This window comes from Sturnus vulgaris, chromosome 19, assembly GCF_052056855.1.
Source record: "Sturnus vulgaris isolate bStuVul1 chromosome 19, bStuVul1.hap1, whole genome shotgun sequence".
In the NCBI taxonomy this organism is placed as follows: Eukaryota; Metazoa; Chordata; class Aves; order Passeriformes; family Sturnidae; genus Sturnus; species Sturnus vulgaris.
This window is the reverse complement of record NC_142261.1, coordinates 10103810-10131806: the sequence shown is the minus strand read 5'-3', so window position 1 is coordinate 10131806 and position 27997 is coordinate 10103810. Positions and strand designations below refer to the sequence as shown.

Genomic DNA, 27997 nt, shown 5'->3' with positions numbered 1-27997 from the left:
AGTGTTTCAATCTGCATAGCTGAATGGAAAGCTTGTGCAATCCACCAAGGCATAAAAGTGCAATCAGGAAATCACATGTAATAACAAAATAACTCACTGAAGGCAAGGTTACCACAGATGGGAAGGGTAATAACAAGACAAATCACCCACTTCTCTTGAAAATGTTTTATTTGTTTCTAAAGAGGTTGAAAACAAGCAATTCTGTAGTTCAGAATACCAAATACTATCCATAGCACAGAATGAAGAAAGAGTTTTCAGAGAAAACCATTGCACTAGACCCAGATCTACTCAGCTACTGAAGATATTGCAACAAGGCTGGTGAACAGACCCCAGGATGGCAAAGCACCCTCCCACTGTGGCTCACTCCACTCCACGCTGGCTGCTGCAGCTCTGTCCCCACTCAGGCTCCTCACAGACTCATCCAAAGTGCTTTCCCCACAGTGGGATGGGGCTGGTTTTCATTGGCACAGTCACCAGGCACCAGGACAAGCCAGGGAAGGGCCCCTCCTGTGCTGGCTCCTCCTGGGCAGGCCTGGGGCACACTGGCAGCAGGTTTGCATTAATGTTGCATTCGTTTTGGGATAAAACAGGCTGTCAACACCAAGGACAGGCAGCCTGGCATTACTATCGTCACTTAGAAAACAGAAACAGAATAAAAAGTTGCCCGGCTCCAGCCCTGGGCACAGAGGACTGCTGCATCCAGCAGCTGACACTGCTGACACTGAGGGGTAAGTTTGGCCACTGGACACAGGAGACTTACAGTCACCTTCAGGCTGTTACTGAGGAACTCATCCCTAAACTGAATCCATCCATTTCTTTCCAGCCACCTCTCCCAGCATAAGGAAGTCCTCATCAGTGACAGCAAGAGAAACCAGTTTCCAAAAGCAGATTACTGCAAGACACATTTACGATTTACAGAAAAATCCAGCCATTAAAAACAATTGTCCTTACCAGAAATTCCACAGGGGAAAAGATGTATTTCAGTTCTCATGAAGAGAAAAAACTACAGAGCTATTCACAGTAGAAACAGTGCACCCCATCTACCGTAAAATAATAACGAGCTTGTAGTGATTATGTTGCTGATTTTGCCCAGAAAAGGCTGCTACAAAATGATCATCAATATTCACACTTACTTCAGCCAGGCAAGTTTTGAACTTGCTACTGAAATAATGTTTGATGAGCAAGGGAAGCAGTAATGAGCTTGCTTTTGCTGAATGTTATGCTCAAATCAGATTCCCCAAGAATCCTGAACTTTCTAGACTTTGGGCTGGCAGGCTCCCACTCTGCCTCGCTGCTAAAGCTCTTTGATTTGCTGCTGCCTTCACGTTATTCAGCCTAATTAAACTGGTGTTTTTTTAACTGAGCTGACAAGGGGCACTGACACCTTTGCCACCTGTCTAGTTGCTGTGAAGCTGCCATTTCCAAGAACTTCCAAGGTGGGGCTAACAAAATAAGGCAAATACAGGAGAACCTGGAAGTCTCAGGAAAAATATGAAATCAGAGTTCGTTTGCTACAGCACAGAGCAGAAGTACATTTGGTTAAGTGAAGCATTTTTTCTGAGACTGCACTGGCCCAGAACAATTGGTCACAAAGGATTGTGATGCTCATATTGGCTTGTACAGCAAAGTGGTCACGTATTTCTTCTTGTAACGGTGTGTAGCACTGAGCACCATGACTCCATCCTGCAGGGGAGGGAAAGCAATGAGTGTGTGCCATGGTCAGACACCCAGGCTGACTGTGGGCAGGACATGGCCTGGCCTCTCACCTTGATGGAAAGTGCATACAGGTGGTTCAACATGACGTGGTTGGGCTCAGGGAGCAGAGCAGGGTCGCACTGCAGAGAAGAGGGACAGTGTGACAGTAACAGAATTCACAGTTCACTCCTCACAGCTGAGGGGTGACAAACAGCACCTGTGACAGCCATACCCCCAGTACATCACTGCTGCTCAGGCTGAGTCCATCACGAACACAGTCACCATTCCAGAACAACCCCAGGGTCCCCTGGGTAAAACCCTCTGCATCCTCACCAGGACCATGCATCAGACTGTGATTATCCCTTACATGTTTCTGGTGTCTTAACAGTTGACAAGATTAAGGTTTTGGGAGGAAAATAGCAATCTAGTTTTCCATTTTAAAGACAGTCAACTAGAAAAAGAGATCTACTTCAGGTGACTGGACATACATAATAAGGAACTTACCAACACAATAAGGTTTTTCCTAAGCTGTCCCCTGCCTCTATCCAGATTTTTCCCATCTGTTCCCACCCTCAAGGGCATTATTTAGCAAACCAAAGTGATGTACTCACAGAAATGCCTGTGTCCTTGTTCAGGATGACCTGCAGCAGGTGTGGGGGGAGAATGGGTGGAGATTTAAAGCGCTCCTCTGCCTTACAGACATAGGGCTCCTGGTGGTACGGCCCTGGGGGTGAGCTGGACAGCTCTGCCAGAGAGATGGTAAATATTTCATCCTAAACACTTTGTAAGAACATCTGCTCTTTATAGGTACATGCAGCCTAAAGGAATCAATGGCACTTAAGTACAACAACTGCAGCAGCTGGTGGAGTGCCAGAGGATCAGTCACTGCCCAAGAAGGGATTTAAGGTGCCCAAAGTCTGACTTGGAACGAGCTGTGAAGTTCTGGGCACCAGAGTTCTGAGGGCACCTGCACTTCAGAACTTCTCTGTCACCTCTGCCCAGCACTTCTCCTGCAAACACTCCACAGTGCAGGCTGCTCTATAAGGTTCCCTCCAAGGGATGTACAAGAACATGGGATGCACCTGTGAAAGACAACTGCTCCCCCCTGCAGACTGGGCTGTGGAAAGAGCCCTTCCAAGTCTAATCAGGGAAAGGAAACACTGCTACAGCCTGTGGGGGAAGGCATCTACTAGGATCTCTTCCTGGCCTGCCCCACAAATAACACTTTCTCCAAAAAGGCTTTGTCCAGGGCAAAGGTGCACAGAGCAAAACAGACCCAAACACAGCTCCTGCCCCAGGTTCAAAGGTCTCCTGGAGGAGGCTGTAAGGCACAGCTTCAGCCATGGACTCCATCTCTACAGAGCTCAGTGACCAACAGGGCAAGGCTGACCTCAGACACGGCTCAAGCTAAATTCCACCTCTCTCCTGTTACATTAGAACATGAAACTTAAGGCAAAAATTGCAGTTTTGTATTATTCTTAGATAGATAATTTATACTACACTGTGAGGATACTCCTGAGCCCCTCTTAGCACCGAGATGCACCTAATTTCTCCCTCCTAAAGTGCAACTTCTGACCCCCTCAGCCACCTCCTTAGCAGAGGAAGACTGAATTAGGAGCAGTGTAGGCTGTCAACATTGGTTTGATGTGGTAAAGCAGAGACTGACCCACCAATGACTGCCCTAAACCCAGCCACTGGACACAGCAGGGGCAAACAAAGTTACTGAGCACCCAGGACTTCCTCCTCATTAGATCTGTGTTGCTTTGTCATAGGCTTCCTCCTCTGTGCATTCCACTTTCTTCCTTTGGGCATTTGTGATTCCTGCACACATCCACAGGGCCTGACACAAGTGCAGATTAATCTCTGCTGGAGCTTTAACTCAGATAAAAAGGGAAAATGAAATTTTTAACAGCTCTAAAAGGTGTGATACAAAGTTACCAGTAAGCTCATACCAGACATGTCTGAACATTTTTGGGAGTCCACCATCAAAGCATCAAACACTTCAAAGTCAGTTTTCTTCACCTGGATGATGTTGTTGACAGTACCCAGCTGGCTGGTTACTACTGGCTGGCAAGAGACAAGATAGAAAAATCAGAATTAAAAAGGCCTGTGGGATTAATAGGTTCTCAGAATTACACAATCAGCATTACCAAGAATTTGGTACACTACATTTGAAATATGACAGAACCAGATATGAGAAGAGCTCAGTGAGTGTTAGGTTAAGAGGAAATGTAGGATTTTAAGGGCTGGGAGAGGAAAATGCCAGCTGAACCTGCCAAGCACACAGGGCTCCAGACAAGGCAGGGGTCAGATCTGGGCTGGAGTTACCTGTGACACCAGCTCTGGACACTGAGTTCTTAAGCATGTGGGGAACTGCTAGGCAGGCTGGGGTTAAAGCTCATTTTATAGCAGAGGAGGAAAAACGGGCCTCGTAGATTTTGGCCCAATTACTGGACTATGAAAAGATCTGGAGCAGCAATAGCAACATGCTGGCACAGAGAGCCAGGAAGGCACAGCGAGCTCTGGGCTGCCAGCAGTGCACAGTGCTCTAAAAGGCAGTTTGGCACTGGACAAGAAAAGCTTGGCATCACTTGTAAACCAATGGCCAAGAGATCCTGTCCCTCACTGCATCTCCTGCCCTCTGAGCTCAGTCTGATGCTGACACCCAGGCTTGCAGACATCAGAAACCTCTCTCACCAGCCTGAACAGCCCTTTTCTCCTCTTCAGATGCCTCAATCAATAAACAGTGACTCAAAGCAACCATTACCTCTGCAGGATCATGTGTCCACTGCCCATCCACGAGGAACTTGTACTGGTGCTCTCCTTCTGGCAGGTCCAGGATTGCCACAAAGTTATTGTGACTGGAATTTAAGACAAACAATCAGCCCTGCCATATTCTGAAAAGTGCCTTGGCTCTAAACTGTGACACACAGCACAAGCCTCCTCAACGTGCAAAACCTTAAAAAGGCAGAGAAGCTCTGATGCAATCCAAAGGTAAAGAATCAAATTATGATTAATGCTCATGATAATTTCCTCTGTGACAGTGAGTCCCCCCACACTCCTGACATCCCATAACTGGCACTGAGCTTTTGTAAAGTCACTCTCACATCCTCATGTTACTTGTTAGCACACGAGACCTCATTTATCTGCTGATGGAACAAGATCAGCTTTCTCATATTTCCTTGCCTTTCAGTATTTGCCATCATAAATTGCATTTCCCAAATGCCCATGAAATAAATGAACAATGAGCAGATAAAAGCAGCAACTCGATACTTCTGGGTTACTTTGGGTCTGAATAGCTGCTGCTTGGCAATTTCCATACCCCTTGGGCTGTGAACTCTCTGATTCTTCAGAAGGCTTTACCAGCATCTCAAAAAAGCTGAGAAACAGTTGATGCTGCTCCAACAGGCCACAGTCTCTGGACCCTCTGAGCTGGGCAAAAGCCACTGACATGGCAAGGATGTGCCATCAGAGACACTGTGCTAGAACCATCTCCCCTTCTCACAGCCCAGCCCTACTCGAGGCACAGACTGCACAGCAGGGAATGCTTGGGGTTATCTGCCTGTTGTGCCCAGTGAACTGACACACAGCTCAATTTCCACCCTGTGCCATCCAAGAATGGAAAATTGTCATCAAGGGTTTGAGGAGAGAAGCAGGACAGTGGTAAATCAAGCACAATCCCATCTCTCAGCTGACCACCCTCCTCATGGCACTGAGCACTCCCAGGCCATGGGGAACAGCACTGCAGCACTTCATTACCTCCTTGTCAGAGGAATTTTACTCCAGTTGTTGAAGGACCCTGATAAATAAACCTCTTTCCCTCCTCCAGTCCAGCGGAACACTGTTGGCCGAGCTTGAGTGGGGGTTTTGTCATTCACTTCCAGATCTTGCTGCCAAGCTAGAAATTCTTCTTTCTCCAAAGGAGCCTACAAGCACAATGTCTCAATCAAAAAAGGTTCTTTCCTGGCAGACTCAGACAACTTGTGTTGCACTGAAGGCTTTATTTGCCCTCAGGCACGATTCTCTAAGTCTACTACAAGCAGGTTTTGTCAGATGCAGAATACCAGCTGCATTTCCAGATACTGTTCACAAGTTCATTTGCAGAAATGCTGCAAAGGTGTTCAAGCCTTCCAAATTTGAAGGAAGAGTGGAAGGCAAAATAATGGCCCTCCCTCCAGCCCCAATTATACCTGCTTAAACACCAATTCACTCTCTCCTTGGCATGGGAAGGAAGGGGGATGGCCAGCTTTGTGCAAACTCAGTGATAAAATCCCTGCAGGTTGCAAACAGCCCCAGAGCATTCCAAGCAAGCAATGCTGGGAGAACAAAGCAGCAATACCTTAATTTCCTCTGAATGGAACAAGTCTGCATCTTCGGGACTGTCCATTAGGATTTTTGGTCTGTCCCCCTCTTTGGTACTGATGGCTCCTCCTGAGCTGTCCCCTCGGGAGGCTTTGTGCCCATGGCGCTCCAGCCCCGCTCGCTCGCTGCTCGTGTTCCCCATTTTTATGGATCTAGAACAGCAGGGAAAGCCAGATTAGCACATCATGCACTCCCACAGCTGGAACACCAGCAGGCAGGAAAGAAAACTCATCAGTAGCCTTGGGCCGTATTTTTGAGTTGAAGAGCCTCAGAAACTTGATTAACCCATTGTAAAGTGATACCATCCTCTGAACAGAGGCAATAAATGACAGCTTTTAGCTACTTGTGACAATGTGCTGTTCCATAAACAATATACAATGTTCCATAAACGAGCACCTCTACCAGACTCAGCCACTCAAGAGGCTGACCAGGCAGGTCGCTGCCACACAGCACAAAGCTTTTGTGTCACCCCAAGCTAAGGGAATCGTTCTTTGCCTTCTGCCTCCCCGTGCACACAGCGCTGCACTCCCAGCAGCAACAGCAGGGGAACTTTCTGTCCGAATGCCTCAAAAGCAGCCCATCTGAAATGTGACTTCACTAGAATAGCGTTATCTCACCCTGCTGAGGATGCTGAGAGCAGCTGAAGGGGGTTCTAAACAAAGAATCACAGAATGTCCTGAGCGGGAGGCACCCACAGGGACCACCCAGTGAAGCTCCTGGCCCTGCACAGACACCCAGCACTCCCACCCAGTGCCTGGAGCGGTGTCCAAACGCTCCCGGAGCTCTGGCAGCCTCGGGGCTGCGACCCCTCCCTGGGGAGAGCCCAGTCCTGCTGCCGCTCCCTCTGTCCCCGCTTTCCTCAGGGAAGGCAGCGCCGGCAGAGACGCAGCCCCGCGTGGATGCGCACGGAATTCCCGGTGTAAGGGGCCCCGCGGGCGCGCACCCCGCGTACCGGGAGCTCCGCTGGGCACGGCGGGCACAGCCCGGCCTGGCAGCCCCGGGACCCCGGCCCGGGAGCCGCCCCTGCCCTGCCCTGCCCCGCCGGGCCCGGCACCCACCGCCCGCCGCGCTCCCGCCGCCGCCGCCGCGCTTCCGCTTCCGCCGGGCCGGCCCCGCGCCCGCCGGGGGGAACCGAGCCCGGCGCGGCCGTTCCGGGCTGCCCCGGGCTCCCTGCCGGTCCCCATACCGGTCCCCACACCGGGCTCACTGCCGGGCTCCCCCCGCGCCTCCTCAGCACCGGCCTGGTGCCGGGGCACGGCTCCGTGGCCGCCCCGGGAGCCGCCGTGCCCCGGGCAGTGCCTGAGGGCGGTGCTGGAGGCGCGGGGCAATGGCGGACGGGCCTGAGCGCCGCGGTCAGAGCGCGCTGGAAGCATCCGCTCTGGCGTTGAGGGAGCACAGATGGAAGGCTAAGTCCTTGGCTGATGAACGTTTCCCAAATGGAATTACACTGATACATTTCTCAAAGCGTTCCCACTTACACAGTCTGGTTTTACCCGTGGCTCTCCCCCACCTGTTGCTGTTTTTTTCTTCCACTTTCCTCACAGCCACAGAGCTGAGGCTTGCAGGTGCGTCACCGTTCTCTTCACACGTAAATTGTTTTTTTTTCCATTACAAATAAAAGCGACCTGCACACAGACAGAAGGATTCCTAACAAATGGAAGGATCCACACACTGTAACATTACTGGAAGAATTCTGCCGGGATGGCTGTGTCGGTGCAGCGCTGGCACCCACTGTATTTCTTGGTAACAGCTACTCCCTTTTACCTTTGGGATCGGACACCCTGCCCGGGACAGGCTGCCAGGGCTGCCAGGGCAATGTGTGCAGGCAGCTCTTCCCCAGCCCTGCACAACAGCTCCACTATAAAACACAGCTGCTGTTGTTTTGGCATTTCACACACCTTATTGCTCCTGAATTCCTTGTTTCCAGCCCCCGTTGTGTTGTTGTCCCCAGTTTTCCTGGCCAGCAGTGAGGTTACCATGTCCTGTCCATCACTTGCCCATCCAGGACCACTGTGATAATCTGCACAACAGCCACATAGACCCACTACAGGCCATGGTGCCTTCATCTGAGGCCTGGCCTTTGCAATGTTTTTTGTTCTTCTAAGAACCACAGAGTGGTAAAAACCTGCAGGGTAAGGATTGCTAACAAGTCACAAGGCTGTGGTAACCAGTCTGTGGTAGGTACAAGCATTCATTTTAAAGTCTGCTGTTAAAATGTGATGGTTCTGCCTTCCATGGTGATGAACCATGCATGGTGTGCTCCATGCCAAAGCCTTTGGGAGCTGCTGGCCTGTAGACAGGACAGAGGCCATGGACAAGGCATGGACTGAGGCATCTCAGCCTCACCGTTGCTGCTTCCTCATCCCTGTTTTCCCTGTGTCTGCTCCCTTTTCAGGACTGGTTCTTGTCTCCCTTCACCGTGGCAGGTGGGTGTAGCACAGTCCTGGAGCAATCAGCCTGTAACTCACTTTGTCAGGTGCTGCTCCCTGAGAACATTGAGGGCTGGGTGGCATTACACCATGAACCACTAAATCATCCCCCACCCCCTCACACGTCTGTGTGCACGGCCCTTGTGTTCACTGAATGTTGTTTTCTCCCCTCAGCCTGAGTGGGAGCCCCATTCCCTCACAGCTGTTAATGCAGGAGATGTGGGAAGCGAGGGATGAGCTAAAGACAAGCCACAGGGGCCTGGCAGAGCTCAGCCGCCCACTGGCTCTCTGGAACCCTGGAGTTTTGCTCCTCCCTTTAACAGCATCTGTGACTTTTGGCCTCCTTTTATGCTCTGCAGCCTGAAGGGCATAAAAACTCCCCTTCTTCCACCCCACCTGAACCTCCACATTCCGAAGGAAGACTACAAAATACTTTTTCTACCTCCAACCCTACTGGGGTAAAAGGACCAGAGGAAAATACAAGTGACGAATTCTGAATAAGGAATTCCCTTAAAAAAAAAAAAAAAAAAAAAAAAAGACACATTACACTTTCAGACTGTTCACAGCCCATAAGACAAGGTAAAAGTAATTGATGAAATGCTTTATCTGGTGTCATGACTGTGCCACACCACCTCCTAGGACAATGTGACGCTTTAAAAGCAGAAGCTTGTAGAATACCTGCAGGGTATGAAGAGCTGTGTGGTCTCTGTTAGTTGCCATGTCAGTAGCCACAGGCAAAGCTCAGCTCCTTTGTCCTCCCCTCACACCTACCTTCTTTAGTAAACATGAGCTAGACCTGGCCTATTAAATCTTCTTAGTCAGAAGTGAATTTTAAGGCAGTTTGGTTCTTGGCTCTTAAAACGATGAGACTCAGCAGAGCTGCTCAAAGTTCTGAGAATCATTACAGAGCACTTTGGGTGCTATACAGGCTGAGGGGTCAAGTGAAGTGACATCTTTGCTACTGAGTCACTCTACCCCCTTGGAGATATCACTTACCATCCCTCTCTATCAGCTGACTCATTTTAAAAGAGAGTAAGGACCAAACAGGATAGGTCTGAGTCAGGAGAGACCTGCATTAGGGGAATGCATGTCTTGGATTAGATGAGTTGAAGAGTGACCTTACAAACTTTCCAGGCACAGAAGTCAGGGTGACACTCACCAAACACTGTGCTCTAGGCAGAAGCTCTCATTTTCACTATTTGGATTATGTCTCTTATTATTTGATTAAAATCAAAAGGCTATTAAGCCCCCACTGAATACTGGTGGAAATGTGAATCTGAGGTTGTCACAGCTCACACAGCCTGCTTTGGGCTGGATATTTCCCTTCCAGTGGAGTTTCCCCTTCTCTTACCTCAGAGTAATGCAGTGGCCTTCAGCCTCAGCCTGTGCAGTTCAAAGTCCTGAAGAATCCATTGATATCTGGCAAAGTTCTTTTCCCTTGACAAGCTGATTTAGCCAAAGAGAAGTCATTGCAAGAGAAGTGGGAGCTGACTCAGCCCCACAGCGAGGGATGACAAACCCAGAGGAGCCATCCTCAGACGTGAGCTGGTAGATCAGATTCACATGTGCCATAAATCACACTATAAAGGACACATGAGCAAGTGCTTCTTGCAGCTTGTGTGCTGTGGAGAGTGAGCTGTGTGGGAGCAGAACAGAACTTACCCCAGAGTTCAAGACAGGATAAATTTAACTGCAGAAACCCTCTGGGTAAATTTCTTACTATGGTTTTCCTTTCTGCCTCGGAGTCCCGAATTTATTCCTCCATCTTTACAGGCTGAGTAATCTGTTTGCAGACCCCTTCCTCCTTTTAGGTCACTTCTGGATCAAGCCCACTTTGCCAGGCTGGCAGGGAGTGCAGCAGAGGAAGCTGGGCAGCCTCCTGAGAGGCTCAGTCCCCTCTCAGTGTCCTGCTGTGCGTGCAGAACATGCCGTTGTGCTTGGGAAATGGAAAGCTGGGAGTGCACAGAACAAATCCCTCACACAGCACTTCATCCCTGCTCTGCTCCAACACTGCACTCCTCCCGAGACTGCTAATTCAAAATGAGGCTGGAGCTGGAAGGATTGTAGGAAGAAACCAACATTTTAGTTAGTTTTTGAGTCTGAAGGTGCTGCCTGTGGAGACCAAAGGCTCAGTCTCAGAAAGCTGGGGGTGAGGCAGCAGCCCTGCAGAGCACTGAGGGCTCCAGCCTTGCCTGGAGGTATCTCCTACAAAGCCAGGGTGGGTTCCACGTGTGTTCAAGGTTTGGTGAAATGGACTCTCTCCTCCAGGAAACACCACCTTCCACAAAGGCTCCTGCACAGCTGTCAGGTAACCAGGATGTTTCTAACCAGCTTGGCCCCCATCAATCCAGTGACTTTCCTTCTATTTAGATCTTACTTGCCTTTGAGAATTCAACCCTTCAACTCTTGTGTGTGTGCACACACAAACACACTAAGTAAAAGCTAATGGACGAGATGGCTCCATCTTCCCCCTTCTGAGGCAATCAGTAATAAATAACTGGCAAACCAAGGTAGGGCCCAGGGGAGGAAATGAGCCTAGAGAGAGATGTTTGCACACTGCTTCAGCAGAGGCACCTGAACAGATGCTGAGGGACACTGTGGCAGCAACCAGATACAAACTATTTCCAGGTTGAGAGGCAGAACACGCTGTGAGCACATATCCAAAGATAGAGGTACAAAAGCTACAACTTCTGGAGCCTCACCACTCATGGATCCTGGCTGCAACCACATAAATTGAAGAGCCAGTGCTGATCTTCAGGTGAAAGCAGTAAACCCCTGGCTGTGCCTGCAGGGAAGCACCCCAAGAATTTAATTTCATATTGTCCCTGAGATTTTTTTTTTTTTTTTGCTGTGCAGTCTGATGAAACTTACACCACGTTGAGTGTCTGGCTGACCCCCTTCATACAGCAGCAAAGAACCCCCACTTATATTTAGAAGCCTCTTCTAGGATTACATATCAAGATACGTGCACTGGGCTGTTTTGCAGAATGCAGCTGCCTTGTAAGAAGCCAAAGGTGCCAACATGATCCAGGAGCTGAGGCCAGCAATTTCAAGTTTCCATCTGTCTCTGCCTGTAATATGTGCAGGAAAGAAAAGGGAGCTGGACTTGAGGCATTAGATGGTGCCTTCAGTGTGTGAGGACACTGCATCCAAAAACTGGAAGCCTGAAGCAGCTTTGCAGAAGGAAGACTCTGTTCATGCACCCAGGACACAGATGTTGAGTTGAAATACATTTTTCTGCTTCCCACCTCCCTCTGTTTCATCAAGTAACATCATTCAGCACATATATAATATAGCAGGGTTTTTTCCTACCAAAAAAGGTGGGTCCAATGCAGAATAATGGACCAAATCTAAATCTAGATGTGTGACAATGAAGAACAAGTAATTTCCAGAGCCTGTCAGAGGTAATGAAATTTGTATACATGCCCCTCAAAATATGGAGCAGGCACAAATTCCTTGGTCAGACACCTGCATTCTGTCTGTGCCACTGCTGGCACTTGGGCCTTGCTGATTTGGGCACTAAAAAGTCATTTAGGCTCCCTGTGTTTGCTGCCTGCTTTGGGATGTCTCTGTCACACCTGCTACAGAACTGTGTGGTTGTACAGGGACCATTCCCCCTTTCCAGCACACAAGCTGCACTTCTCAAACATGGTTGAAAATTTATGTTAACATAAATAAATGAAGAGAGCCAATACCAGTACATTAGTATAGCAAAAATAAGCTTACCTATGACACAGAAGCACTAAGGACATTAGAGGAATTGCTGCATTCTCTCCTCTCTGTCACATTAAGTGGTTTAATATAAAGCCTTTATTTTTATACCAATCAATAGCACTGTAAGGTACCAACATTTATCTTCAAAAGCACTGAAGGTACAATGGCTCAATTCTCAATTATATTAAGAGTGGGCCTTCAAAGATATTTATGAGGAACAAGATGCAAGTTAGATTTCCAGTATGGTTTTCAAAAGCTTCTGAACAAGTCGAGTGTCTAACTCTTATTGATCTCAAACCTTGTCAGGCAGTTTAAAAAAATGCTTCAAGTTGCCTATCCCTATCCTCTGGTGCCCACATAACTCTGGAAACCTCCTTTTGCTGTGATTCACTTTATTCTGAAACTGTCCAAGGGGTTAGAAAAAGGGATATTACTCTTTTCAGTAGAAGAGGCAACAAAACTTAGGAAAGACACTTCCCACATACCAGAATAGACATGAATTAAAAGTAATTTTATTCCACTTGTCCATGACATTTCTATCATATCTGATAATAAGGCAAGCTACTAAAAGTCCCACAAGACATATCAGACCATTAAAATAGTATTCAAAAACCAAAGAGGAGTTCACAAAACAGCCAATTCTTGGGATCATCAAAATCAGTGGCAAGATTCCCATGTGGACAAATCAGTGTAAATGTTTAATAAATCAGCTGACTTCACCAGTGCTTGTGAAGTTTAATACTGCAGTAAGTAAGGAGAGGTGATGCTTCACTGACTTCAATGAAAAACAGAATTTGGCAGGAAGGAAAGGGAAAAAGCACATTGAAAATATAATATCAAGGCACAAAAAATACATGCTACTTCCAGGCATATGCTTTAACGGGTAAAGGTTGCTGGGAGGATTTTTTTTGTTTTTAATAGGTTGTTGAACTCCTGACAGATGATTCTTCTCTCACCTGCACCTGCAGAACTCCCTGGATTTCTGGGCAGTCGCTCCAGGTTGATGTTGGTGCAGGGGGAGGGAGTGGGAGTTGGCACAGCTCGCTTGAAGGTGTGGTAAAAAGCAAACAGAGCAGCAACTGCTGAGGATGCAGCCACATCTTAATGCTCACCAGAGCTTACTCCTTTTAACATGGAATATTTGTGTGACAAAACAATTGTATTCTGTGAAACAGTTTCCAGCTAATAACAACAGCTGTCCCATGCTAAATTTCCCCAAGGTATCAAGAAACTGCAGTAATTTAGCAGCGATCAATTCTGAAACCTGAGGCTGCTCTTGAGTAGTGCCCAAGGATCAGGGAGTGTGTCTGCAACTAGGCAGAGGTGCAAAAGTCTGTCCATCTCTGCTGCAGTGATGCACAAAACACTCACAGAGATGAGAGAAAGAACTCAACAAAACCCACATGAACAAAGCACAACACAATGAAACTACGTGCCTTGCTAGAAGCACAACAAAGGGATGAAGGACATCTGTTTAAAAAGATCTTTTGTCAGGTAAAAAAAAAAAAAGGAACTTTTTACATATGTGAAGTTTAAAGAGGAAAATATGATCAGTGCAAATTTAATGCAGGACTGGAGCTAAGTCAAGGGAGTGCAACAATGAAAGACAACAAAACAAAAGTAAATCATTAAGAAAAACATAGATGCTATGGAAGAAGAGTCTCTCTTAATAATCAAATGATTGAAATCGGTCCCAGGTGGTTAAAAATCCAAGGTAAAGTTCTAAAAGCTGAGGATGACAAAAGAAATCAGCCAGAGTCAGAGTGTGCCCACAGCATTATAAAATCACAGAGCAGGATAAAATCACAAACCCATGGGTACAGTTGTGTCATGTTGAGACTATTATAAAATAATGAAAAAATCCTTAATGGCCTGATCCAAAATCTGCCAGAAATAACAGGAGTTCTCCTACTAGCTTCAGTGGGCTGTGCATCAGATCTTACACTGTGCACCATAAACAGTCTGGATATGTTGGCTTTGTGTGGCTGGGGTCAGCCAGGGAACATCACGGATCCAGCATACATTCCATGGAAATGAGAAAGAAAAGGGATTTTTTTTAGGGCAAGATCTCATCATACATTAGGGTGAAAGAGAAAATGCTGCTTTATACTGAGATGTCTTATAAATAAATAATTTTGAAAACCTGGACACGCCATGCTGATTAACTAACTGGGCTATCAGTTCATTCACCAGCAACATGCCTCTGCAGACTTGTAGGGTCAGAGCTAACAGTCTGGAATGGTTTCCATCTCTTCTTTATCCCCCTCCAGAGGTTTACATGTTGATATCATCCAAGTGCAGTCCTGGTCTTCAGATAGCATGCTGCAAGGACACAGAAATATGTGTGTTTAAAGGAGGAGAAGACAGAGAGTTTGCCCTGTGAGTTTAAATTATTAATTCTACAGATCTAATGGATACATTATGCCACATTAGTGGCACTTGTTCTCTTAACAAACATCCCTCTAGACTAGCAGCTCAATACAGTTTTGAATCAAAGAGCTGAGTTTCTAATGGCACTGGTCATCTGTCATTCCAAACTGAATTTTTAAACTGGGTTACCTGAATCAATGCAAATTAGGGCCTTTCATTGCCAGGAAATGGGCTCTTATTTGACAAAGATTCAGGAAGTCAACAGCATCTCTGTTTCCTTGGAGTGGTATGTAAAGCAGTCAGACAAGAACAACACTCCAGCAGTGGAGAACTTGGTAAATCCAACAGTAATACACAACATGCTTTAAAAGGACTGGGAAACCTGTCCTGTGTGTCTGAATTAGGAGAGGAAGGATCTGAGGAGTTCCCTCAAATTCTTGTGCAGGGGAAAGCTCTCAGACAATACCCACGGGTGCCCTGACCTACCCCTGGATTCTGGGTTCTGCTGGAGTCTGAGGGATCTCCTCCATCAGGCAGCTACATTCTAGCAGCTCCTCCAGGAGGGATCTAGGACCCGAGGCACTGCACAGTAAATATATCCTGCAGGCAGCATCATTGCCTTTGCTGATTGTCTCTTGGCAATTCCACTGGGTGGAATCCATTGTGGGAACTTCTCCTCTGTGCACAGATGAAACAGCTGTTTGTGGACCAGGATTTTTCATGTGGTTTGCTGAGGAAATCAGGCTGATATAACCACAGTGTCTGTGCAGCTGCACACTGTGCCACTGCTCAGCCTCCCAGCTGAGGGAACACTCTGAGAGACACGTCGAGGACTTTAGGCTCCTGTGTTCTCACAAATTCAGTAAAACAAGATAAGGATCAAGGAAATAATCAGTATGTGCCCTTACCAATAGAAAAGCAGCAGAATGAGCTCCCTGGCTGGGTGGACACCAAGAATTAAGGAACAAGAATGCCCTGACTTCTGGCTTGGAGCACTATCCTTTACTGGCAGGCCAATCCCTGCAGCACAAGACCCTGTTTATTTTTTGTTTATTTTTATGGTAAGTTGCAGAGGACAGGATGGCCAATGTAAAGATCTGGAGGATGGCTGAGGAATCCCTGGCCTTGTGCTGGTCTTCAGCTTATTCTGTCTCTGAAAGACAGGCAGTCACTGAGTGAAATGTCTGCAAAGGCTTCCCAGAGCCTCAGGAACAGGATGGCAGAGATATTAAAAATAATCTTGCACTCCTTTTCCTCCTGAAGAATTATTTCTAAGTCAGTGAGGAAACTGTATGTGTGCAACTGTCCCTGGTGCACAGTCTGAACACTTACTCCTTTTCCTTCTACCTGGAATTTCCAATGCTGCATTACTGCACATGTGCTTGATTTAAAACCCTTCTGATTCTGAGCAGTGCAAGCTGATGCTTTCCTCACAGCCTGGCTGGCTTTGTGTTCCTTGGAAGTCATGCTGACAGGTGGCACTTCTGTGGCTTCCCTGGGGCTAAGTTCTAAATCAAGTGAGATTAAAGAAGGGGTCAGAAGTTCAGGCTCCTCTACGAAAGCATTAAAATATCATAATGGTTTGCATAAAACTCCAAAGTCACAGCGTTTTGGCTACCCTTCCTCAGAGCAAAACTGTTGCTGTCTCAGTCTTTTACTACTTTTAGTTCTCTCTAACACCTCTCACTCATCCTCCACATTTCTCCTTGGCTCACTCCTACTTGTCCAGACTGCAGAAATCCACAAGAGAGAGCACAGAAGACTTGGGCTGTACATGAAATTCTTTGTGTCTCAACTGGGTGGCAAAACTCATATGAGCTCTAGTTGTAGAACAGCACTGTGAAGTGTCAGTCAGACATTAGAGATTGTCTGCAAGTATGTGCTGTGAGGAGCTGAATATTATTCTGAACTACTCACATGGCAGCATGAAGTAGAATATGACACGTTTAGATCCAGTTAAGAAAAGGATTTGGGATACCTAGGATCTCCTTCAGTTAAGTAAGGAGGATCCAGCCCAGGCTTTTGTTTCCCCAAACCCTGGCAGCAGAACTCAAATGTAATCTGAGGATGTCTTGTGTCAGCAAAACCCAAAACAAAACAGAATTTGGAATCTGCTTCTGAAAACCAGATTGTAAATGACTTGGGAGCCCTCACTGAGTGACCAAATTACCACCTTTTGCTGAACAAAATGCTTAGGGGTGGGAAGGCTGACTCCAAGTCTGTGCAAGCCTGGGGAAGGTTGCTGAGAGGAGCTAAGAGGAGCATGAGAACAGTGGCACTGGGTGGGAGCAAACAGGGTATGGCACACACAGGCTGTGGCACACAGCCCTGCCCTGCTCCAGGTCACTGTGGTGTCCCCTCAGGGAAGGCAAATACGTCCCATTTCTCACTGCAGTTCGTGATGGACAACATGCCTGAGGCACACATGCAGGGCCAGACCGTGGTGACACAAATACCAGCTGAAGTGACATCTGAGCAAGCCCTGGAAATGTAAATCAGCTCTCAGGACTGGCAAGGCAGGGCACAGGGGAAGCTGACAGGAGAGGGTCAAAGCAAATGGGGAAGAGTAAGAATAAATTTGGCCCAGTGTGGAATGAGACACAGCCCTGATTTTGCAGACAGCACAGCTCTGCACTCAGAGTCCTCAGCACAATGAGGGACATGCCACTTTATCAGGACACTGATCAGGACACACAAGTTTTATTGCTGGGCTGTCAACTCCACTGATGCAAGTGATGGCTTCCCCTTGCCTACATTTAGGGGCATGACTGCAGAACGTAGATGGTTCCCAAGTGTTGGTGGGCCCTGTTCCAGGATATAAATATGTACCACTACATATCCTAATATATGTTTGCTAAAGATAACATGCCAGTGTTGAAGACAAATGAGGCTCTCTGAGGCAGCAGGAGAAGCCCCAAGCTGACTTAGCTCCGAGTAAATCTTCAAAATGAGAAGTCAAGGCTGGTTCTTCCCTGCAGACGTAGGTGTTGGCTGCTGTTATTCCTGTGCTACTGTTGCTCTGTGACTGAACAAACCCAGGAAGGCACATGAGGACACTTGGGAGTAGGGGTTTAGTGAAAAGTGAAAGGGTCTTCCTCTTCCCAAGAGGAGCAAATTATTGCCACTATTATTGGGGGTACATTTGGGAGTATTATTGGTGGTATAAAATAATTGTTTGCTCAAAGCAGGAGTTTTCTGCTCTTCCTCTCTCTGCAACTTGTACCATTTCTACCCTCAACACACCTGACTTGATGTATTTCTCCTGGCTGAGGCATGTGAAGTGGTTTTGAAGGAGGCTTCAGAGCCAGCTGAGCCTGATTCAAGTTCCTGTACCAAGAAGAAAAGTTGTGTAACAATTGATAGAGATTGCCCCCCTGCCAACCTGACTTGGATGTGTCACTTTTGTTGCTTCCCAGGAGCTGGATGTTGTGGAAGAGAACTCGAGTTCTCAGTACACTTTGATACTTGCAGCAGTATCTCCCACAGGTAATTTACAGTGAGATTTGTTATCTTTTGAAGACCAAAAGAAGCCACAAGGAATGTCAGCAGGAAGAAGGGGGTACTGTGGAATCTGATTAATTTCAAGTGGATAAAGTACACAGGAATCAATCTTGGAAGGGTCAAGCTTTTCGTACATATTGCTGAAATCTAACTTTCAGGAAAAATGCATGTGTAGATCATGGAAACACTAAATGTGTGCTTAATGGTAATCAAATTACTCTGCCATATTATTGTATCAAGGCTATTTTGTGCTACCTTACTAATATTGAAACATATATTGAAGTTAGCATAGAATTAATTTACAATCACTTCAGCAGAGGCAAAGTGGGTGTCAATAAATAATCATGAGAAAGGCACAAATGGATGTGAGATCACTGAATGGAATGTGCAAAGCCATTCACAGCAGTGGCACTAAATGTCAGACAAAGACAATTTAGTATAAAGTAAAAACCTCCAAGAATAAGGCAACAGAGGGGACCCAGGTAAGAATGGAGAGTGGAAAGACCAGCTGGGTCTGTTCATTCATTTTCACATCAAAAGATTGTTGTTGCCATCAAATCCTTTCTTTGAAGCAAAGGCTTTTTGGAGGGTGACAAGTGAGAATGAGAATGAGAAGGGGAGCAGTAAAGAGGCTGGAAAGGCAGAGAGCAGAGTGAATCCAGTACACCCTGCTTCCTCACAAAAGTCATGGTACCATTTGGCCAGGAAAGCTCTGTGGAAACTATGTACAGAAATTAATATCCCAGCAGTGTTCCCAGGCACCTGGCTGCTTCCACCCAACAAAGAGTTTTCTCTTTAAAAAAAATCCAGAACCAAAACCAATTTAAAAAGTCCTCAGAAGAAAAATAAAGTTGTATTATACTGTTTTATTGCTGCCTGGTCACTGTGAATGCTTCAGGCCAGGGCTGTCTGCCACTCCTCACACTGCCCTTCTCTCCCCCACTTTGAGAAAAGTAACAGAGCTGCTCTTCTTGCCTGAGAAATGATGAGTAAGATGGTGGAGGCGAACAGAAGAATTTACTGCTGCTGTCAATTACAAAACTTGGCACCCCCAGCCTGAAGGGACTTGGGTTTAAGTCTGTGAGCACTGAACGAGCTGAGCACAAGCTGAACCAAATCTCATGCTTGCAAAATGCCCAGAAAATTAATGAATGCACAGGACACTTCAGAGTCTGCAGCACCATCTAATAATATCCCACAGGGCTGGACCTTGTTTCCAGTAACTTCCCCACAGCTCAGTATGTTGTACTTCAAATTTTGTATGAAAATGCTGTACATGTTTAACCAGTTACTCCATTCCACTCCCTGGAGATGTCTTCATTTCAGTGGTAAATGGGATGTTCTCTGTTTATAGTTTATGTGTAAGTTTGTACAGTGCATTGAAAGGCCCTCCAACCAAACCAGCCAATAATAAATTCATTTAAATTGGTTATTTTAATGAGAAGTGCAAAGTATTGAGGAGAAAAGAACATATTGTTGCACAACCTTAAGAAAGATTATCAATACCCTCAATTACTTTTATCTTCTTTTCCAGTAATCCATCTGGGTAACCCCTGTGTTACAGAGATTCATTTGTTGAGCTTTGTTTCTATTATTGCAGGTTGGAAGCCAGGACAATAGCACAACACAGAGAGTGAAGGGCCTTACCCCACAGAGACCCAAGCCAGAATGACATTTGTGGTCACTTTTGATACAGTTCTGGTCATCTGTTTTACTGTCAAACAGTGGAAGAGTAATTGACTGCTGGCTCCTCCTTGCAGATTTAAAAGATCAGTTGGCCAGACTGTGAGACTGAAAATTAGCACCTTGGGACTCTGTTACATGAAATTTAAAGATCTCAGGTCACTTGGTCTGAAAGATGGTGAAATTGAAGAGGAGAAAAACCAAAAAGCAACTGGCCAAAATTGGAAAAACATATTGGAGCTGCAAGAGTTTCTAGAAAACCCCCTGCTGCTAAGACAGAGTCACTTGTGTTTAACCACAGACAAGAGAATTTTCTAAGCCGTAAAATACGAAAAAGTTCTTTTGGAAAGCATACATGCATCCCTGAGCAGCCGAAGGGAGGCAGCAGGGCCGGTGCTGAGTGTGTGCTGTGGGACAGCCCCTGCTCACCGTAGTGAAGTGCACCACGCAGTAGATGCCGATGATGACGAGGCCGATGATGATGGAGGCCACGGCCACCCAGAGCGCGTTGCGACCCAGCCTCTTGGAGCCTTCTATGTCCCCTTGGTTGTAACTGTTCAGAGCCTGCAGAGGGGACACAGGGAATCACAGCTCTTCCTTCAAAACAGGAACCTGCTGGCAAAGCAGCGTGGCAGCTCTGAACCAACAGAACCAATCAGTGTCTGCTGCCAAGGCCAGCAGGGAGTCGAGTTTTCTGTCCCACTCATTTTCAGTGCCTTTCATTGAAGCTACAGCTCTTTTTTTTTTTTTTTCCCTCCAGTGGTGAGGCTTTGTTCATGTGATACACACCAGCATAAAAGCTGTCAAACCAACATCCACCCTCTTGCATAAACCATGGGCTTTTATCTTTAGAAATAGTTTTGGAGTATATGGGAATTGTTAGTTGGCCACTTCATTAGCAGTGAGATAAATTCTTATGCTTTATAAGACTATAAGCATAAAAAAAGAGCACAAATAGGCTGCATTTTAAGAGAAATCTCAGCAAAACTTTCAAAAGCTTACTAATTACTTATTTTTCCATTATTTTACTTTTCCAAACAAAGTCTGAAGAATTATAGGTAGTTTCCTAGTGGTGGGAAAAATACAAACCAAAGAAATATAGGTCATCTGAACAAAACATCTGAGTGCCATCCTCATGGGCCAGACGTTGTGTTCCTTTGCATTTCTGGAAGACACTGATAATTATTATCATATCCATCCTGAGGTGTGCATCAGATATCCCCATATTATCTCAAGAGACTCGAGTTTCTCTCTACCCACCCGTGGCTTAGCAGATGCTTGACATTCATTACATGCTCAGATTGCAAAGTGTGATAGGACCACTCTGACCTTCTAGGCTTTTGTGAGACAGACTATAGGATTTTCTGAATTAATTTTTGGTTTAACCAAACCATTTTGAAAGGAAAAAAATCAGTGAAATACACAGAAGTACTGTAGTACATGAGTCTAAACACAGTTTGTAGTATTTTTTTTCTCAAGAATGAGATTGTATCAAAGCATTAAAAAGGGCATTATTCCTAAGAATTCATTTCTAAAATAATGAGAGTTTGAGTTCATAAACCATAACACTGAGTCCAGATTTCTTGATCAGATTGCTCTATTGAACTCAGCACACTTTCTCAGGGAATCAGATTAGTCACAACATGGTTTTTAGTATCTTGTATATATTTCAGGAGGTATCAGAGGAATGGGAAGAGTAGGGGGAGACATATGGAGACCTGATCAAATTAACTGTTCTCTGGACTAAAGAATTCAGGTTGTCTCTAGAAAGCGAATGCATGAGGTATCACCAAGTGCTATAATGAAAGTGCTTCAGTTATAAATCACTTTTTGCAGCAAACACAGAATAACAGAGTGAAGAGCTGAGACTGTGGAGAGCAGGAAAGGGAAGAAGTTCAGAGCACACCAAGCATTGCTGTAGAGCCATTTCTCCCAAGCAGGAAAGCAATGAGGGGCATGATGTGTGTGCTGTGTCAATTAGTGAGCACACAGAGCTAATGGGATGGCTGCACTCGTGGTGTCAGCACTGCAGGAGCATCAACCCAGCCCAGACAGTCCCAAAGCAACACAGCCTGCATTCCTAGAATTGCATCTCAAGGATAAGTGCAGGTACTTATTCTCTGGAGTCTACAAAAGGCTGAGATGCTGATGCACTCATGTCCTGAAAGAGAGCACTGATACATTTCTTCCCTTCCTGGAAGCCCACATGCCTAAACATTTCTCTGGTTTATGTCCCCAAAGAATATCACTAATACCTCTGCTCTGCTGTCAGATTTCATTGAGGCTGGAAAGCACATAATGGGGAAAGAGGCAGAGATGGGAATGAGAGATGGACACGAGCACATGGTCACACAGGACAGGGTCAGCCCTGACCCAGCTACAGGGGGGCTGGCACAGTCCTCTCACCTCAACCACTCCACTGTCCCCAGCACTCCTGGCTGCAGAAGAGCTTTCTCAAAGTACATTTGGGAAGGTCATTAAAAGGATTATGAGGAGAAACACAGCTCAGCTTGGCTGTGAGCAGACTGACCTCCTTCTGTCTCTGCCCACAACCACCAATGCCACTGTGGCTGCAGGGAGAAACACAGAGAAGCACCACAGACAGCCTGGCCCTGGACTTTGTGCTCCCCTCTTATCAAAGGACTCCCCTTGCGTGGCATCTACAGGGGGGTTCTGCAGACACCATGGACTCAGCTCCCCAGGTTTGGGGTCTCAAAAGTGAGAGCAAGTTGTAAACAAGACCTGACAGCACCAGCTTGCAGTTCTGGGCATTTTACTAATGTATTTAGGAAGTCTGGAAAATATCCATGTCATTTCTGCAGGTACTGCATAAATAATTCACTATGCAAACTTTAATAAATAATGTCATTTTAATACAAATCCATGATGAAGAGGAGGAAAACAACATTACAGATAAAGAATAGGATTTGGGAGAGACAGGAAGGAGACTGAAGTTTCTCTATGAAGAGGTTTAAATTAAATGAAATAACTTAGAAAGCATTCAATAAAAAATAAGAGGTTTGAGGGAGTGGTTGGGGTCTGATGCAAAGCTTTTTGAAATTCATTACTTCCATCTGCTTCAAAGGGCTTCTGGTCAAACTTCCAGTTTTCATCATTAGACAGAGATTACATTGGCTGTTAAAGCCTTAACTGTTACATCTATTTATTTCCAAGGGCTGGGCAATATATTGAGAACACAGCATCTGTATGAGGCATTTGTTCTGTCCACCTTTTAAAACAAATTTCAGCCCTTTTCAGTCTAACACCATCTGATCTCTCAGGTTTCTGCTACCTCTCTTGCTATGAAGTCATAATGTAAATTAAAGCCACAGTTCTGCAGCTGTTTATTTACTTGAGTAATCTCAGTGACTTCACCAGGTTCACACACATCTATTTATAAAACATTCTCAGTTCAACAATAAAGTGACTTGAGCTCATGTGAACAGAAATGTGCTGAATTAGCTATAAGATATTAATCCCTTTTTATGTGTGTTTTCTGTTCCACACTCCCAGAGCACTGATCATGGCAAAACCAGGAAGAGCACTGAGTTACTTCAGAAATCTTCCTCTACATTTCTTACAGATCTGGGCAGCCCAGACTGAGGTTCTCTGATCAGCATTTTCTAGGCTCTATGAGCCAGGCTGGGTGAACCTCATTTGGCTGTGCCTGGAAAGGAGACCTAAGGAAGAACTAGACCTGCTGACTCAGGGTGACTCCTCACTCTAGGAACAGCTCACAGGGAAACACAAAGAAGAGGGGGGACTTGGGGACCAATTCAGAACAAGCAGGTTCTGAGCAGGACACGTGAAAGGGGAGTTTGTTCTGCAGAGTGCTGCAGAGGAAAAACAAAAACCTTCCAGTTTGCAAAGGCAAGGCAATGCAAAAATGCCTTAACAGCAGCTGCTGAGCCCTGTTGTTTAATATTCCTGAATATTAAATATGTTGTTTAATATTCCTGAAGTGAGTACAGGTTGTCCCACATGGTGTTAGATATCCAGTTACCTACAAGCTACCTAACAAGAGATGTATAAATAATAAACTCACAAGTAAACTTTCTAACTACAGAAACACTGGTCACTCTGCTGGCCACTGGGCTGGCCACAGCCAACACACTGCACATGGCTCATTAGGATCCCAGGTAGAAGAGGGGGCTCCCTGAGAAAGCAAGGTCCATCCTTCCCTGTCCCCACAGCTTCCACCACCCTGAAATTTGTTGTCTCTGCTTAGGGAAACCCATATAAAGACAAGGCATCTGAATCCAACAGCAACAAATGCAGACAAAGAACTTGTTACTATCAGAGGCAGATGAGCCAAGATTGTCACAGCTTGACCACATATGTTGTTTGAAGCATGGAAATGATTTAACAAATATGTGTCAACAGAAAGAGGGAGTTTGGAGCAAAAATCAGTGAGAAATAGCTTTGGAGAGACTGTTTGGAGGTTGTTACAAATGTAAGGCCCTATGGAACTACAGGACTGGTCTGACATAGAGATCTTTGAAATAAAGACAGCTGAAGGGGGGAGGTACTGAGAAAGGCCAACAAAACATGTTTAGTTGTCAGACCTCAGTGCTGGCATTGAAAATATCTGATTCCTTTCCCAGAGTTATTCCACAGCCTCAGTCTATCCCTGATGCCATGAGCCAGGCACAGCCAGTCTCCCCCAGCCAGGTCTCAGACACAGCTGGCAGCTCACTGAGAGCTCCTTGGGCTCACGCTGCAGATAAGGAGCCAAAGAGCTCGGTGACACAGTGCCCACCCCCAGCCTTGCACCACAGAAATCTCCTGTGCCACAGAAGCCTCCTCACCTGGTACCTGCACCCAAACTCTTGCCCCTGATGCCTGTGGTCACACCTGTATGACAAAGAATAGGGCAAATCTGAGGGACGTGTCCCTGGGGCTGAGTGTGCTGATGGCACAGCAGCATGACACAGCTGCTCACAGTGATCCAGCTGCTGGAAGCAACAAGGAGCAGAACTGATCTGGCTGGGGCTGCAGAAGGGTATTGAGAACAGTGATCCTACAGCCAGGAGTCCTGGGGAAAACAGAACTCCATTTGCCAAAAATGCCACAACAGTGCTCACCCCAGAGAGTGGCCAATGGCTGGTTGGAGGGGGGCTCTTGTAATGCCAATATTGCAACATAGTGATGCCATTAATGTCCTTTCTACCAGCTCTCCTCTGACCCCTGCCATGAGAAACAGACAGGTAAGGAACTAGGAAAGGTTATTATTGCAATAAGGAGAACTTGCAAAAGGTTTATTCTAAAAATAAAGTAAAGGAGGTAAGGTCTGTAACGGTGAGGTTTGAGCCTGAAAAGGTGAGAAAGAAGTGAGGAAACCAGTGCTGGAGTTGTAAATGGGGCAGCAGAAGAGACAGAAGAGACTGAAGACAAATCTGTCATTTATTTTGGGGGTGTGTTAGAGCCCAGATTCTACTTTTAGAGTGAAAACATGGTCTGGATTTAGAACAGTTAAGGAGGACATGACACAGGTACACAGGGTGCTGAACCCTGCCCCCTCTAGAAGCCAATAGGACTTTTCCTTTTAGGCCCATTTTAAGAAGTGGAAATTTGTGGGGAAACCACTTGTGGAGATCTTTAAATCTTAACTAAGATCTCAGGAAGTTCTGCAAACTGTAAAGGTATCTTCTGTAAGAAAAGAAAATAACCCACTCTTGTATCTCAGTGTTAACCCTTAGCAACTCCAGCTGAGGAAGGGAGGGAGGATGCAGATCACAGCAGAAGTGGAAACAAAACCAGCAGAGGCTAAAATGCAGAACCCACAGCTGAGGATAGTGCAGCAGTTACAGGTTGCAGCTTGGAAAGGCAGGGGGGCTAGGCTGTGGAAAAGAAGTTGGATGTGTTATTTTTATAGGAAAGGAGAACTTTTAGGTAGGATGCTGTTGATACAGAAGCTATTCCCAGACAGGGCAGGTTATTGGTGTGGTTTTTGTTTCCCCCTGTAAGGGAGTGGGCAGCTGAAACCTGCACAGGCTGTTCAGCATTCAGGAAGTGCTCTTCCCACCCTGGTTCCTTCATATCCCCTGCTAACAGTTTCTGATGCCTGACTCCAGAAGCCTGCATGAACTTCAACCAGGCTGTGGGTGGAGATTTCTCCATATGGGGTGCAAAAATCTTTAGAGGCCAAATTCTGTCCTTGACAGTTAACTTCTGTACAGCCCCAGCACCCTGATGAAAGCAGTGTCACAATGAACAGACGCTCCCAGCCCCAGATCATCAGCTCTCATTACTTTATATAGCACCCTCAGTGTCCATGGACAGAAAGGATGCTGAGTACCAGCAGAACCAAATCTGCCCAAAATAAGGAAAAGAGCATATTGAATAGTTATGGTAACAACAAAGAAAATAAACAGAGAAGGGGGAAAAAAAGAAAAAGAAAGAAGACAGCTAATACATAATAAAAAAAAAAAAAAATTGAACAATAGCTTTGGAATAGTAGTTTTCAAACTTCAGCAATATGATTTCTCATCAATCTTTACTCATGACATTTTATAAGAGTGTTTTTTGGGATATTTTAGGCATAGTTAGGTATTCTTATGCTTAATTGCAAAAAGAAATAACTACATTTTTACTTACCTTCTCAGCTTGGCTGTCAGAGAAAAGGATGAAAATACACAACATGTTTTAAACCTTTTTCAGCTCCTAAACAACAGAAATACATTGCAGTGTTACTGATAACACTGATCATGTATATGACTACAAAACTCTGGCTCTGACTCTGCAACTTTTAACTCAGCGAAGGAGATTCTGTTCCAGCAATCCTTTGGAAGTTAAGGGGATCGCTGGGTTATTAAGAACAATGTGTATCAATTACAGATTGTAGGAGTAAGGCTGTTCTCTCAGTGTGTTTGATACTCAATTTACACGGGCAGTTGCCAGCAGCCTACAGTCATTATCATTGTATTATTCTAATAAATAGTATCATACAGCCCGTTTACTGGAAAAAAGTCACTCCTATCATATTTTATTAGCTAAAGTAGTAACCAAATCTGATTTCTGTTCTCCTGCGGACACTTTAACACAGATACTGTGTCCAGTTCAGCGTGAGACTTAGTTGATGTAGCAAACCGCACTAACTGGAATAAACCTGCCACCTGATAGCCCGACAGCGAAAACTTGTTGGAAACTGCCTTTCACTCCGCGTTTTCCATCGCTGCTGGGATGGCTCGGAGGACCCTGCCCCGGGCTGCTGATGCTCCGGGGCTCGCTGCCTCACCCCGTGTCCGCAGCTCCCGGGACAAGCGGCTCGGAGGCGGCTGGATGTCCCTTTCCCTGCCGCTGGCTCCTCGGAGCCCGAGCCGGAGGCGCTACTCACCATGACGGCGAACACGAAGGCGACGATGTTGACGGGATAGGCGGGACAGAAGCAGGCGAGGATGCTGAGGAGCAGGTAGTTCTTGGGCCGCGGCTGCGGGGGCCCGTCGGGCAGCTCATCCTCGATGTTGGTCTCGGGGCTGTTCTCCAGAGCCCGCTTGATGTCGGCGCCGGCGGGGAGCGCGGACATGGGGCTGCGGTGCGGCGGGCGGGCGGCGCGGAAAGCCCAGCGCTCCGGGCAGGCGGGACCGAGCGGCGCCGAGCCAAGGGAGCCGCCCCGGGCCAGGAACGGGGCCGGGAACGGGGCCGGGCGGGGCGGGGGGGGCCGCCGCGGGCTCTCAGCTCGGGGCTGGCTTCAGGGACAGCGATGGGAAGAGCGGCGAGCCCGGCGACGCCCGCCCAGGTTCCAGCGCCGCGGGGTCCCCGCGCTGCTCCTGACCCGGCCCGGCCTGCTCGGAACTTGGGCTGACTCCAGCCGAGTCTGCACAGCCCCCGGCAGAACTGATAACGCTGATAACTTCTGCAGCGCTGCAGCTGAAGGACTCCGGCCGAGTTTTGCAGAACTGCGCTCGCTGCCTTCTGAAACTCGCGGTTCCGAGTGCCCGAGCTGCTTCAGCAAGAGGGGTAAAGCCCTCAAAGCCAATTCCTCTCATCTGGGCTGAATTTGCCATCTCCTAACCCCAGGCTCTTGCTGAACTTAGAAGAGCAACAGAAACTAACGAACTTAATGCATTATCGTCAATTTCTTAGCAAATGATTCAGTCCTCACTGAACATGACATCTGTAAGGTGTCCCCGCTTTGGGGGATGCACGAAAGGGAGTAAGGAAATAAATACTATGTGCAAAACCTAACGTATCGTGGGAAAAAGACCCCAAATACACACACAAGTAAATAAATTCTACTTCCA

At 46.6% G+C, this 27997-nt stretch overlaps 2 protein-coding genes across 4 annotated transcripts; both read right to left on the bottom strand.

Moving 5' to 3' along the window:
* Window positions 1–150: 150 nt before the first annotated feature.
* PRKAB1 (protein kinase AMP-activated non-catalytic subunit beta 1) lies at window positions 151–7606 on the bottom strand. Of its 2 annotated transcripts, none has more exons than XM_088176044.1 (8): window positions 7536–7606; window positions 6035–6209; window positions 5455–5621; window positions 4463–4556; window positions 3648–3762; window positions 2307–2440; window positions 1767–1835; window positions 151–1683 (listed from the first exon to the last, which is right to left on the bottom strand). In XM_088176044.1, the coding sequence occupies exons 2-8, from the start codon at window positions 6197–6199 to the stop codon at window positions 1606–1608; spliced, it is 822 nt and encodes a 273-aa protein (XP_088032170.1). In that variant the 5' UTR covers window positions 6200–6209; window positions 7536–7606; the 3' UTR covers window positions 151–1605. The 2 variants fall into 2 exon arrangements, with proteins under 2 accessions (XP_088032170.1, XP_088032168.1); XM_088176042.1 differs by lacking the exon at window positions 7536–7606 and adding an exon at window positions 7116–7246.
* A 5084-nt stretch (window positions 7607–12690) lies between these two features.
* Window positions 12691–27595, bottom strand: TMEM233 (transmembrane protein 233). 2 transcript variants are annotated; one of them, XM_088176109.1, is made up of 3 exons: window positions 27091–27595; window positions 20110–20318; window positions 12691–14522 (listed from the first exon to the last, which is right to left on the bottom strand). In XM_088176109.1, exons 1-3 carry the CDS (start codon window positions 27277–27279, stop codon window positions 14426–14428), a joined length of 495 nt encoding a protein of 164 aa, XP_088032235.1. In that variant the 5' UTR covers window positions 27280–27595; the 3' UTR covers window positions 12691–14425. The 2 variants fall into 2 exon arrangements, with proteins under 2 accessions (XP_088032235.1, XP_014750098.1); XM_014894612.2 differs by having other exon boundaries at window positions 20184–20318; window positions 27091–27557.
* Window positions 27596–27997: the final 402 nt, after the last annotated feature.